This window comes from Carcharhinus amblyrhynchos, chromosome 10 (genome assembly GCF_965287045.1).
Source record: "Carcharhinus amblyrhynchos chromosome 10, sCarAmb.v2.hapA, whole genome shotgun sequence".
Taxonomy (NCBI): domain Eukaryota; kingdom Metazoa; phylum Chordata; class Chondrichthyes; order Carcharhiniformes; family Carcharhinidae; genus Carcharhinus; species Carcharhinus amblyrhynchos.
In genome coordinates, this window is record NC_137333.1 from 87411193 (window position 1) to 87426347 (window position 15155).

A 15155-nucleotide genomic window follows, 5' to 3' on the forward strand; every position below is an offset into this window, starting at 1 on the left:
TTATTTAAAATATTTTGTCATGCTTTTATTACCTACTAATCAATGCTGTCCTGATTGGCTGCCTTCTGTCTCATAAACTCCACTTTGGCCAGAGTTTTGCTCTCCATGTTCTAACTGTGACTAAGTTCTATTCACCCACTGTCTGTGTCCACAAACTCACATTGGCTCTGGTTCATCAATTTTAAAATTCTCAACCATGTGTTCAAACTCCTCCATTGCCTCACCCCTTCTTATTCCTGCAATTTCCTCCAGCTGTACGTTCTTCCAAGAATTCTTCGATGCTCTGCTCCTTTGCATCCATCAATTCCTTCATCTCTCCGCCCCTCTCTCTCTCTCTCTCTTCCTTCTGAAACTTTGCTTAAAACGTATCTCTTTTCACCAAGTACTTGGTCACCTCTCCTGTCTCCTTTGGTTCAGTATCAATTTTGATTTGACTACATTCCAGTGAAGCACTTCAGGATGTTTTACTGCATTAAAGGTATGGAAATTCAATTTGTTGCTTAGAATCATACCATATCAGTAAATCTTTTGATTCAATTAAAGTTAGGATTATTGAATATTGTTAGTATTGAAGAGCAGAGTAAATATTTTGACTGTAGGAATCTGTGAAAATTCCCCTGGTAATTGTCACTGGAGTCAATTTAAAAATAAGTAAATTACTGAGAAATTTCTGACTAACTTATTGACTTTCTTTCTCCTTCCTTAAATTGTGAATTTTGTCCACATTTGTAGTCTGCTGTGATGCTATTGATTATAGATGAGAGGACATGCTATTTATAAGGCCAGGTGCATTTTACAAGCCACATATTAATCTATTGGTGAAGCTTAGCTGTGTAAAATTACTGTGTTATTTTGAAGACAACTAAAGATGCAATTTGGTACTTCGATTAGATCAGCTAGAGCAAATCAATTAGAAGTCAGAATAACTTTTTAAAAAATATGTTCTCACAAATATTTCCTCTTTTACATATTCTCTTCACAAATTTAATAAAATACATTCTAATATTCCTTGTATGTGTGGTAGCCATAAATGTAGCATATTACATTAACTAATCTATTAAAATGCTGTTAACTAATTTTAAAATGCAAGGTGTGACTCAAAGTCAATTAAAAGAAATTTGTGGCTTCCTCAAGTCAATTACATGCCCTTAAAAGGGGTAATCCTGACCTCTAAAGCAGATAGCTGATGTGAGGAGGGCACAAATACTTTTTAATTGAATGTGAATTTTTTTGTGAATGTGACAGAAATTTGTATGGTGTTTGAATTGTGACAAACACCTACTGGATGCCGGACCGTTATTACATAAAACCAATTTTTCAAAACCTTGCTCTTAAAGATACCTCTTGCAGCCACCATTAAGGAAGTATGCACAGGAATGTTATTCTTTGACCAAAGGACCAGAATATTAGAAAGCCCAAAGAACTGAAATAGCAAATACCATTAATGATTCTGCCTGTTTTCTATCAAAGAATCTGATCCTGGATTATTGAAGATAAATGGTGACAGAGCCTGGTGCTTTGCATGCTGCTGGTGTACCGTAAAGCTTGCTATTTTCCTATTTGCTTTAATTAGTGGATTTAGTATTGAAGTTCAGGAGAGTAAGCAGAAGAGCTTTGATTTGCAGTTTTGTTTATATTCTTGCTTTGTATTACATTGTAACTTCTAACCGGAATCAAATTTTACACATGAAAAAATCTTATTATGTGGCTGGATTTGCACTCCTTATGTCAATTACATAACAAAAGGAGGCTGTAAATTGTATTTATAAAATGTCCCATCTCACCTTAGCCATCCTATTCTTTATTCTTGCTTTCCACTGCAATAAATAGAGGATCTATTTTGATGCTTGGTGATTCACCTAAAAGAAAACACCAAATTGTGCTCGTCTCAAAAGCATTCATGTCTGAAATGCAATATATTTCTTGAAACATAATAGTTTTGCCCTTTCATAACTCAATACTTGTGAATCCATTTCCCCACTACAATTCTAGAAATCGCATGTGCTCTTCTGCATATTCTCTTAAATTTAGCAAAAGAAATTCTAATATTTCTTGATGAGTAAGATAGAGATAATACAGCACACTATTAGCTAATACTACTAGGTATTAAAGGGTTTATTGGATGCGATCACATTTCCCAATGGTACCATGAAGTGTGTATCCATGGTCATCATCGTTTCTATCACCCTGTTAACAAGTATCATTAAATGTTACAGAGTCGGCAATTAGAATATGAATCTGGGACCACTGAGGAGCACAGTCTTAACAAGGAAGCTCGTAAGTGGGCAACCCGTGTAGCACGAGAGCATAAAACAATCATCCATGGTCAGAGGGTAAGAGAAAAATGTAAATATTCCACTGTATTTTAATTAAATGAGCTTGTCTGTACTCTAGATTGAATGTACCAGCCCAGAGCAACTGACCAAAAACTGACTTGCTCTAGTTGATATTCTGTTGAGAAAAATGTTTTTAAGTTCACTTAAGAATTTAATCTGTGATACAAGCTCTTGTATATGCACTGTATGTCCATTGACCTCAACACTGGATCAGGTTATTTACATTACACCAACAAGGTTTTTGTTATCTTTTAAAGCGTATTCCCATATGAAATATCCAAGTCACATAATTGACATGGTGGCTCATCATGCTTAGTCCTGTATTTGTTTTCCTTTCAACTTTTGACATATTACATAAGCACAATCGCATGTTTGACCTCATTCATTTATATGTTAATTATTTGACCTGTTGTTTGAATGTACAGACCCTGGAAGATCTAAAGGCTCATGGAACTGTCGTCTCAGAACAAGGGCGAATTGAATTGGAACAAAAATTAGAAGAGGCTAGAGAAGCTATCCGGAAGGCAGAGGTAAGGGATTTCTGAGAGCAAAATACAACAGAAACTTTCAAAAAGAAAGAACAAATTAATTAACACACCTGGTAATTTTATTTGCTTGTTCCTTTGCAAAATGTATAAACACAATGAGTGGAAAATGTAAGTCATGTTATTTTTGCTATGTGTGTTTGTGTACATGTGCGTATGTTTATACTCCTTGCAGTTACCATCAAGGATACTTTAGTTATCAAAATAGAAATACATACTGTATTAGATTTGGTTATTATCTTGACTATTACCATAATGCACAGCTGTGCTAATGAGTATACCAAACTTCACCAAAAAGACCTTTTTAAGCTCTGGGTTTGTAAATAGAGGCGATAAGTGTGCATACTTTAGCAGGTAATAAATAATTGCAACTTAGCAAATATAAATCTAACTCTAACCTTTTAACTGAGAAATTTTTGTTTTCGCTTGTAGAAATGTATCATTTTGTGATTATTCTGGATTTGCTCTATTGGTTTCAGCAGGAACCTGTGCTTTGGACAGTCCCAAGGAACAGTTAGTAGCCACTAAGCAAAAAGAAACCAAAGCACCAGTTCTTAAAATTGATGGAGCATGATGCCAGCAATTAAATCTTATGAAAATGATTAACTTGTACACGAGCTCTCGGGAACAGATAGTCTCGTTAAAGGAACATGAATACATATGAAATTGCAGGTGATTCTTAGATTTGTGGATCCAAGTTATGGAAGAAAACCCAAAAAACTGAACCTCTTTTCTTGGGAAAAAGGCATATTGAAGCAAGAATTTATTTTATTGTTTAAAATTTACAAATCATACATTAGAACCCACGTGTCCAAATTAAGCTGCAACTATGAAACCAAAGATGATAATGATACCAAATTAGTCAGCGTCACAAAAGTTGATAAACATAAGAACATAAGAAATAGGAGCAGGAGTAGGCCATCTAGCCCTTCGAGCCTGCCCCGCCATTCAATAAGATCATGGCTGATCTGTCGTGGCTCAGTTCCACTTTCCCGCCCTCTCTCCATAACCCTTAATCCCCTCTCTTATCAAGAACCCATCAACCCGCTTCTTAAAAATATTTAGCGAGGCAGCCTCCACCACTTCAACGGGCAGAGAATTCCAGAGATTCACCACCCTTTGAGTGAAGAAGTTCCTCCTCAACTCCGTTCTAAACCGCCTCCCCTTTATCTTGAGGCTGTGCCCCCTAGTCCTACTGTCTTTTTTGAGCGGGAGGAGTCTCTCCACCTCTATCCTATCCATCCCATTCATCATCTTATACGTCTCAATGAGATCTCCCCTCATTCTTCTAAACTCTAACGAGTACAAGCCCAGTTTATTCAGCCTCTCCTCATAGCTCAATCCCCTCAACTCCGGTATCAGCCTAGTAAACCTCCTCTGCACTCCCTCCAAGGCCAAAATATCCTTGCGCAGGTGCGGCGCCCAAAACTGCACACAGTACTCCAGCTGCGGCCTCACCAATGCCCTATACAGCTGCAGCAAGACCTCCCTACTTTTATATTCAATCCCCCTCGCTATGAAGGCCAGCATCCCATTCGCCTTCCTGACCACCTGCTGCACCTGCAAGCTGGGTTTTTGCGACTCATGCACAAGGACCCCGAGGTCCCTCTGCACCGTTGCCTGCTGCAGTTTTTCGCCCCGTAAGTAATAGTCCTTCCTACCATTCTTCCTACCAAAGTGGACCACCTCACACTTGCCAACATTAAATTCCATTTGCCATTTCCTGGCCCATTCGCCCAGCCTATCTAGATCCTTCTGCAGACTCTCCACACCCTCCGCACAATTTGCCTTTCCCCCAATCTTGGTGTCATCAGCAAATTTCGACACCCTGCACTCGGTTCCCTCCTCCAGATCCTTCCTTCCCTTAACCAGCATAGCAGTCAATGGAAGAGACTCTGAACAAAAAAAACGGAATAAATGCTTGTTTAGAAGCTAGCACAGTGGACATGGTGGAACGTACTATAGATTAATCCAATTTTGATGTTGCCCTATGTCCTCCCACACACCTTCAAGCACTACTCATTTAGTGGTCTCTGAAACACTGGCTGATGTTTGTCTTCAGAACCAACTGATGCTTAAACCTGTGGAACACCCTCACTGATCAAACTCAGAAAAGGCTAGGCATTGAATCTGTGTCATATGGCTCATATTACTGACTAACTTTATCACTGAACCATAAGGAGATATATTAAATTAGTTTTGGTTTAAGCCAAATTAAGTTTTACTTTGACAACCTTATGGAAATTGACATTATGAAATAAATGCTGAAGTATACTTTTCCAACAAATAATAAGGCAAAATATCCAACTGTGCAATGAAGAATAAGGACTAATATTAAGGAATGGCTTCACTGCACGTAGCTACAGAATGACCAAAGAGGGGTATAAGTAAAGGATTGTACTGTATAACTAATGATAATTTAACTCCAAGAAGCTTATTTTCTTTGATTTGACAATGCTTAAATGTTATTTGATAAATGTTTTAAAAAAAAAGTTTTGCCATAAGAACATAACATAAGAAATAGGAGCAGGAGTAGGCCATCTAGCCCCTCGAGCCTGCCCCGCCGTTCAATAAGATCATGGCTGATCTGTCGTGTCTCAATTCCACATCCCCGCCCTCTCCCCATAACCCTTAATCCCCTTGCCTATCAAAAACCTATCAACCCACGTCATAAAAATATTTAGCGAGGCAGCCTCCACCACTTCAACGAGCAGAGAATTCCAGAGATTCACCACCCTTTGAGTGAAGAAGTTCCTCCTCAACTCCATTCTAAACCGCCCCCCCTTTATCTTGAGGCTGTGCCCCCTAGTCCTACTATCCTTTCTGAGCGGGAAGAGCCTCTCCACCTCTATCCTATCCATCCCATTCATCATCTTATATGTCTCAATGAGATCTCCCCTCATTCTTCTAAACTCTAACGAGTACAAGCCTAGTTTATTCAGACTCTCCTCATAGCTCAACCCCCTCAACTCCGGTATCAGCCTAGTAAACCTCCTCTGCACTCCCTCCAAGGCCAAAATATCCTTGCGTAAGTGCGGCTACCAAAACTGCACACAGTACTCCAGCTGCAGCCTCACCAGTGCCCTATACAGCCACAGCAAGACGTCCCTACTTTTACATTCAACCCCCCTCGCTATGAAGGCCAGCATCCCATTTGCCTTCCTGACCACCTGCTGCACCTGTAGGCTGGGTTTTTGCGACTCATGCACAAGGACCCCGAGGTCCCTCTGCACCGTCGCATGCTGCAGTTTTTCACCATGTAAGTAATAGTCCTTCCTACCATTATTCCTACCAAAGTGGACAACCTCACATTTGCCAACATTAAATTCCATTTGCCAGTTCCTGGCCCATTCGCCCAGCCTATCTAGATCCTTCTGCAGACTCTCCACACCCTCTGCACAATTTGCCGTTCCACCAATCTTGGTGAAAGATTTGCTCATCAGCAAATTTCGACACCATACACTCGGTTCCCTCCTCCAGATCATCTATATAAATGGTAAATAGCTGAGGCCCCAGCACCAACCCTTGGGGCACTCCACTAGTCACCAACCGCCAATCCGAATAGCACCCATTGACCCCCACTCTCTGCCTCCTATTTGACAGCCAATCCTCTATCCACGCTAACACCCTACCCCCAACTCCATGCCTTCTGTAATAACCTCTTGTGAGGCACCTTATCAAACGCCTTCTGAAAATCAAGAAACACCACATCCACCGGTTCTCCTCTATCCACCGCCCTAGACACATCCTCATAGAACTCCAATAAATTTGTCAGACACGACTTCCCCTTAACGAAACCATGCTGCATCTGCCCCATCAAACAATTCTCCTCAAGATGCCTCGCTATTTTCTCCTTGATCACGGATTCTAACATTTTACCTACAACAGACGTTAAACTAACCGGCCTATAATTCCCTGCCACCCTTCTTAAACAATGGCGTAACATTAGCCGTTTTCCAATCTTCCGGCACTTCCCCGGAATCCAGCGACGTTTGGAAAATAACCACCAAGGCATCCACTATCACCTCCGCCATTTCTTTCAGAACCCTTTTAAATACTTAAATACTTTGCTACTTTCATTAGGAAAAGTAAGTATTTTTAGTCTCAACTACCATCCCACCTAAGGATTTTCATTTATAATTAAGATCTGCAGTTTGAAATGATTGATACCAGTTGAGATGGTACAGATTTTTCTCGGTACATGCACTCAAAGAACAACACAGCACGGGAAACAGGCCCTTCAGCCCAACAAGCCCGCACCACCATTTTAACATTGAGTTCCCTCTTTCACCCATGACCTTTGTCTACACTTATGGCACTCCACATTGGAAACCAGATTGATGGGAGACTAATTTAGGGACAATTTGTTACACCAATCGGCCTAAGAGCGCATCTTTGGGGTATGGGAGGAAACCGGAGAAAACCCACGCAAGCACAGGGAGAATGCGCAAACTCCCACAGATGCTGGCCCAAATCCATGTATCTGCACAGCAAACAGTGATAGTCACTGAGCTGTCGTGTTTCCCATCAGCTGGTCCAGTTTAAGTGTACACTAACGATGTGAAGCACTAGGCTACTCTCGAAACATCCAAGACCAGCCCTCGCACGACCCACTGCGTGTATGCCCCTTGTAGGACAACAAAGCGGACCGAAGCACCTGTGGATTAAAAGAGAAAAACATCAATAACATGCACATCTTATGCAAACATTCAAGGGAATCCCCAGAAGCTCAAAAGTAAAACAAGTGAGCCAGAAAATATATTGGAAGGTCCATAGGAATCAGTTGATTCCCAGGAACGTCCCAAGGCTCTTGATCCTTATTTAAAACAGTCTCCTATATCCCTCCACCTCTATTCCGCTCATGTGCCTATCTAAGTATCCCTTAAACAACTCCAGCATGCCTGCCTCCACCACCTTACTTGGCAGTGCATTCCACACCCCCACAACCCTCTGTGTGAAAAACCTCCCTCTAACATCCGAATTATACCTCGCCCTAACCCTGTGGCCCCTCGTAATATTTGTTTCCAATCTAGGAAAAAGCTTACCACTGTTTATCTATACCCTTTGTAATCTTATAGACCTCTATGAGATCTCCCTGACGGGAAAAGATGTCATTTAGCATAGTATCCAATGATGTAATTTGGGGATGCCTCACTGATTATGCCAGCTAAGTGGCTAATTGAAAAGAATGAGTCATGATTTTGGAAGGTGAAGAAACCATTAAAGAAGGTCCTTGTTAATGAGCTATAGACTCAAGCTATTGAAGAGAGGAATTATTTCTTATTAACAGGTGAAGAAAATAACAGATCGCCCTACACCAATCTCTATAGCACCATAGAAAATCTTACATTCTAGTGGTTGACTGTTGAGAAGCATTAATAGCTTTGTGAACAGGGTAGTAGCAGTCCGAGAGATTGTCTTTAATTGGCAGCATTCAAATATTTATTGTTATCTGCCTGATAATGTAGGGAAATGTGAAATTATGCACTTTGGTAGAAGAATAATGGAGTTGAATATTGTTTAAATGGAGAAAGACTGCAGAATACTACAGCAGAGAGGGTTTTGGGAGTCCTCATACATAAATCACAAAAAACTAGCATGCAAATTTAGCAGGCAAGTGGAAAGGCAAATGGAATATTGTCCTTTATTTCAAAGAGAGTGACATAAAAATTGGGGAGTTTTGCTCAATCTATACAAGGCATTATAGGCCGCACCTGGAATACTGCAGTTTCGGTCTCCTTATCTAAGGAAAGGTATTTTCTTAGATAAGGCATTGGAGGCAGTCCAGAGAAGGTTCACTAGTTTGATCCCGCATATGGAGGGATTTTCTTATCAGGAGAGGTTAAGAAGGACTTGTACTTACTGGAGTTTAGATGAACGAGAGGTGACTTTATTGAGACAAATAGGATTCTTGGGGGGCTTGACAGGATAGATGCTGAGATGTTGTTTCCCCTTGTGGGAGAGTCTAGGACCAGAGAGCATATCTGAGTGATTTAAGACAGAGATGAGGAGAAATTTCTTCTCTTGAGGATGGTGAATCTGGAATTCTTTACTGCAAAGTGCTGTAGAAGCTAGGTCGTTAAGTATGTTCAAGGCTGAGATAGACAAATTTTTCATCAATAAGGAAATCAAGACTTACAGGGATAAGGCGGGGAAGTGGAATTGAGGATTATTAGATCGATCATGATTTCATTGAATGGTGAAGCAGACTTAATGGGCCAAATGGCCTACTTCTGCTCCTATGTCTTATGGTCTTACAATAGTGCTATTATAATACCCAATTTTAAAATTGTATCATTTTTAATAGTACGATTCAATTTATGTGTGGTGCCCATAGAAAATCTTATGGAAAGAGGCCAATGTGTCTGCGTCAGTTGAGAAAGAAAATGTAAAAAGCTAGCTATCCATTCTAATCCCACCTTCCATCGCCCAGTCCATAACCTTGCAGGTTATGGCACTTTAAGTACAGATCCAGGTAACTTTTAAATGAGTTGAAGGTTTCCACATCTACCATCCACTGGGTGAAGGAAGTTTTTCCTCCCGTCTTCTCTAATCCATCTACCAATTATCTTATATCCGTGTCCTCTCGTGATCCTGTACACCTCAATCAGGTCACCTCTTAGCCTCCACAGTTTCAAGGTGAACAACCCCAGCCTATCCAGTCTTTCTCAGAGCTGTAATTTTTAAGTACAGGCAACATTGTTGTAAATCGGCTCGTACTTTCTCCATTTGATCATGGTCAAATTTATGGGAGTGGTAGAGAAAATAAAATTGAGTTTATATTTTCCAGAAAACTCTTAAGAAAGAAGGTGTGGTAAATGCTGTGACATTATTCATGTACTCATTTAAAGCATTTGTCTTTAATCCTCCTTTAGTTTAAAATATTGCATAATCTATAGCATAGAATAAAGGGCAGAGCTTGTACCAGGTGGCAATTTCTTTTGTAAAGTCATTATCTGAGAAGATCAATAAACAGACTGAGAACCACAGCTACACCACACCAATTAACTGGTTTGTAGAATGCTGCCAGGAAATGTATTCATATCACCTAAATTACTTAGCTGGCAACAATTATATTAATCAAAGAAATAACTGGTTGGTTAAATTGCTTTCATCTGTTCTGAAGCTATGTTTGTTGATCAATAATTTGTTTAAATATGTTGCACTCTTACGTCTACCATCTGTCCATGTGGCCTTAGTTTGTTTTATCTGATATTTTATCACAATCTATAAGGCTGCTTTCTAATTTGCATCAGCGTAATTTGAAGCTGTAATGAATGGTGATTGTTATAGATAGCCGCTGCATTTGGCATCAGTGCTTGATCACATGCATCAGGAACAAATGGGAATATCATAAACACAAAAGTTCTATTTCGTAAATTAGATATTTTGCAAGCTGTGATGACAGATTTTGGAAGAAGTTATGTAAGAGAGGTGTAAGAAAATTCTTCCCATCTTCTAAACCTTGGGCCAGCCAAGCAAGACCTTAATTGCGACAAGCATAGTGATGCCACCTTGGACCTTGCCTCGTTCACCCCTCCATAGGACAAGTTGAGGGTTGGTTAATAGGTGGTAGACACTCGTGGAATTTTAACAGGTCATGTGGAGGTCAGTAAAAGCAAAAAACTTCACCAATGCAACCATCAAAGCAATGGCAAAAGAGGTTATAAGAGGTAGGAGCCGAAAGTAGGCCATTGGATCTCTGGGTTTGCTCCGGCATTTAATAAGATAATGGCTGATCTGATTTTTCTACCTGTTCCCCATAAACCTTGACTTAGGGAGAATATCTGCTTATGGGTAGAACATAACGTGTTTGACATATCGGCGTTTACCTATTTTTCTCCCAACTTCAATTGCTTTATCACTGAATCCACTAAGTTCTGAGCCACCCCAAGGAAAATTAGAGCAGGGTGGAATAACATTGGGATCCCAGTAGGAGCCAGGAAGTGTAAGCCTGTGGAATTTGCTACTACAGAAAGCAGTTGAGGTCAAATCATTGTATATTTTCAAGAAGGTGATAGATATAGCTTTTGGGGCAAAGAAGATCAAAGGATATGGAGGGAAGGTGGGATCAGGCTATTGAGTTGGATGATCTGCCATGAGCATGATGAATAGTGAAGCAGCTGGCAGAGCCAAATGGCCTGCTCCTCTTTTCTATGTTTCGTTTTCCAGGGTAAGCAAAACACTACAGATTCTGGAATCTGAAACAAAAGCAGGGAATGCTAGTAAAACTCAGCAGATCTGGCGGCATCTATAGGGAGAAAAAACAAAGTTAGCATTTTGAGTCTATTGAATTCTTCTTAGGAACTAAAACAGAGGGAAAATGTGTTGGATATTAGATAACAACATGGGGAGATTATGTCTGTACCACCTTTGCTATCTCTTCCAGCCAATGGACAATGTGAGATCTTGAAAGTATGCAAATTAAATTAATTTACATAACTTAAGAAAGAGATGCAAGAGCAGTAGACCTGCTCCAGCTCTCTAAACAATCATTCTTGATCTTCAGCCTCACTCCACTTTTCGCTTACCCCGTTATCTCTTGATTCCCTCAGTAGTCAAAAATCTGTCTCGGCCTTGAATATATTCAATGATGGGGTATCCAAAATCTTCTGGAGTAAACATTTCAAAGATCAAACTCTCCAAATGAAGACATTTCTCCTCATCTCAATCCAAAATGACCAACCCTTTAACCTAAGCTGAACCCCCATATCCGGCTTCCCCAGTTAGGGGATAACGATCTCTCCCACCCTGTAAAGCCCCTTCAGAAACTTGTGTGTTTCAGTGAGATCACTTCTCATTGTTCTAAATTCCTTAAGGGCCCATCTTTCATCAGAGCACTCCCCCTCTCATCCCAGGAATCAGTCTGGTGAACCTTAACTGTACCTCCTCAAAAGCAAGTGTATCCTTAGATAAGGAGATCAAAACTGCGCACAGTATTCCAGATGTGGGTTCACCAAAGCACTGTATGATTGTAGCAAGACTTCCTTATCTTGTTCTCCTGTTCACTTGCAGGAAAGGCCAGCATGTTGTTTGCCTTTCTAATCAGTTGCTGTATTTGCATGCTAACCTTTTGTGTTCCTTGTATGAGTACACCCAACATTAAGTTTCATACCTTTTAAAGATTATTCTGTTTTCCTATATTACCGAAGTGAATAACCTCAACACTTCCCATGTAATACTCCACTGCCATCTTGTTGTCCATTTACTTAATCTGTCTATATCCCTATGCTGTCTTTGTGTCTTCCTCGCAGATTACATTCCCTCTAGCTTTGTATCATCAACAGACTTGGATACCTTATTACTCTTGGTCGCTTTGTCTAGTAGATTGTAAATAGTTGGGGTCCGAGCACTAATCCTTGTAGCACTCCACTAGTTGCAGCCTACCAACTTGAAAGTGCTCCATTTATTCCTAAACTCAATCCATGTTAACAAATTTCTCCAATTATGGCATCTTATCAGTTGGCTTTGGCAGTCTGAATATATTATGTCTGCTGCCTCATCTTTATCTACCCTAATAGTTACATCCTCCGAAAACTCCAATAAATTTGTCAAACGCAATTTCCCTTACATAAAATCAGATTAACCCAGTCTGACCATACTATGATTTTCCAAGTACATTGTTAATACTTTCTTAAGAATAGACCACAGAATTTTCCTGAAGAAAAATTACTTCTCAAGCTTGTTTACTTTCATGTCATAACCCTGTCTAACGCCAAAGAAGCACAGTTTGAACTGACCAATATCCACACATGCAAACCTTTTGTCTAGCATGAATTTAACCAGAGCTTTACTCCCATTACGCAGAACCACTAAATTAAACCTCCTTAAATCTACATCTTATTTCTAATATTTAACAAATCAAATATAACTCATCTAAAGCTTTTCTGTCACTATTGTTCAAGAAGCGTAGTTGATAAAGTGCAGATTTCAGCACAAGATTGCAAATTAAAAATAGGAGATTGCTTACAAATTCTAAAACATTAATGCCATAAAAAGATGTTCTTAATCTTTGTCAAATTTATTTTTATGCTAATGGTCTATTTTTTATAAAATAACTATAATTTAGCGATTGAACTAAAAGAGTTTAGAGAGTGCATAGAACATTACAGCGCAGAACAGGCCCCTCGGCCCACGATGTTGCGCCGACCAATTAAAAAGCAAAAGCATTCCAATCCCTCACCACCCTCTGGGTAAAGAACCTACCTCTGACATCCGTCCTATAACTACCACCCCTTAATTTAAAGCTATGCCCCCTCGTGCTAGCTTTCTCCATCCGAGGAAAAAGGGTATCACTGTCCACCCTATCTAAACCTCTAATCATCTTATATGTTTCAATAAGGTCCCCTCTTAGCTGCCTTCTTTCTAACGAAAACAACCTCAAATCCCTCAGTCTCTCCTCATAGGACCTCCCCTCCGTACCAGGCAACATCCTGGTAAACCTCCTCTGCACCCTCTCCAATGCCTCCACATCCTTCCTATAATGTGGGGACCAGAACTGCACACAATACTCCAAGTGCGGCCGCACCAGAGTTTTGTACAGTTGCAACATGACGCTGTGGCTCCTAAATTCAATCCCCCTACCAATAAACGCCAAGACACCGTATGCCTTCCTAACAACCTTATCTACTTGATTCCCAACTTTCAGGGATCTATGTACACATACACCTAGATCCCTCTGTTCATCAACACTATTCAGAGTCCTCCCGTTAGCCCTATACTCCACATATCTGTTATTCCTGCCAAAGTGAATTACCTCACACTTTTCCGTATTAAACTCCATCCACCACCTCTCGGCCCAGCTCTGCAACTTGTCCAAGTCTCTCTGTAAACTATGACACCCCTCCTCACTATCTACCACACCTCCGACTTTGGTGTCGTCAGCAAATTTACTAATCCACCCAACTATACCCTCAACCAGATCATTTATAAAAATTACAAACAGCAAGTTAGATAAAGGAACTGAAACATATATGATTATGCAGCATTTCCTCAGTTCAAATTAAAGTTTTTTTAAAAATTGTCAATTTTTTTTTGCAGACAGTTAAGCTAAAGGCAGAAGCACGATTGGAGTTACTGAGGCAGATTGGGGTTGCTGTGGATACTTGGTTAAAAAGTGCCATGAATCAAGTAATGGAGGAATTAGAAAATGAGCGTTGGGCAAGCCTGCCACCACTCTCCAACAGTGAAACTGTGCACTTGGTAAGACATTGACATGTTTGCTGAATGCCACCTCTCTTGAAAACTATTGTCTATAAACTGTCAGTCCCTTTTTTATTTGCTACTGAGATTCGAGCTTTTCTGCCAAATCCAACATTTGCCCATCCCTAATAGTTCTTAAGAGGATGGTTATAAACTGTCTTCTTGAACCACTGCAGTACAATGTGGTTTCGGTACCACCCCCAACACACACACACACACACACACACACAGCTGTTTGGAAAGGAGTTCTGGGCATTGACAAGAGATGTGAAGAGATGGCAATATTTTTCCAAGCCAAAGTGGTTGAGAGACTTGGAGGATAATTTGGAGAAATATTGGCTGAGCAGAAATTTCCTCCAACTAAGTATTGGGGAAGCTAAAGTCATTGTCTGTGGTCCTTGAAACAGTTTCATTCCCTGGCTATTGACTCCGTCAGTCCCTCTGGTAACTGCCTGAGGCTGAAACACATCACCTCCAATTTAATTTTTGTATTTTACCTCGAGATGTGCCTTAGACAACACTTCCCACCATCATCATGATCGACTAACTCCACCTCAGTAACAGTGCTTGATTCTGTCCCACTGTCAGTTCATCTCCTGCTGAAAGCCCCATCCTTGTTACCTCCAGACTTGACTATTCACATGCTCTCTTGCCCAATCTTCTATCCTCCATAAACTCAAGCTCATCCAAAGCCACTGTCTGAATCCAAATCATCATCACCTGCCACTTCTGTGCTCGCATTGGCTCCTGGTTGTAGAATCACAGAAGACCTACAGTGCAGAAGGAGGCCATTCGCCCAGCAATTCTGCACCGACAACAGTCCCACCCTAAGCCTTTTCCCCACAACTCCACACATCTATCCTGCTAATCCCTGTAATCTAGATACTAAGAGGCAATTTAGCATGGCCAATCAACCTAGTAAGAAGCCTCGCAACACCAGGTTAAAGTCCAACAGGTTTATTTGGTAACAGACGCCACTAACTTTCAGGGCTTTGCCCACACATCTTTGGACTGTGGGAGGAAACAGGAGCATCTGGAGGAAACCCACACAGTCACAGGGAGGATGTGTAAA

General features: G+C 40.5%; 1 protein-coding gene across 2 annotated transcripts in view; it reads left to right on the forward strand.

Annotated features, from left to right (window-relative positions):
- fchsd2 (FCH and double SH3 domains 2) overlaps positions 1-15155 on the forward strand; it is a 244362-nt gene that overhangs the window by 183391 nt on the left and 45816 nt on the right. For both annotated transcript variants that reach the window (XM_080197533.1, XM_080197534.1), the window contains 3 exons: positions 2217-2333; positions 2762-2866; positions 13922-14083. In XM_080197533.1, coding sequence (XP_080053659.1) covers positions 2217-2333; positions 2762-2866; positions 13922-14083 — 384 coding nt within the window. The remainder of the gene's footprint in view (positions 1-2216; positions 2334-2761; positions 2867-13921; positions 14084-15155) is intronic.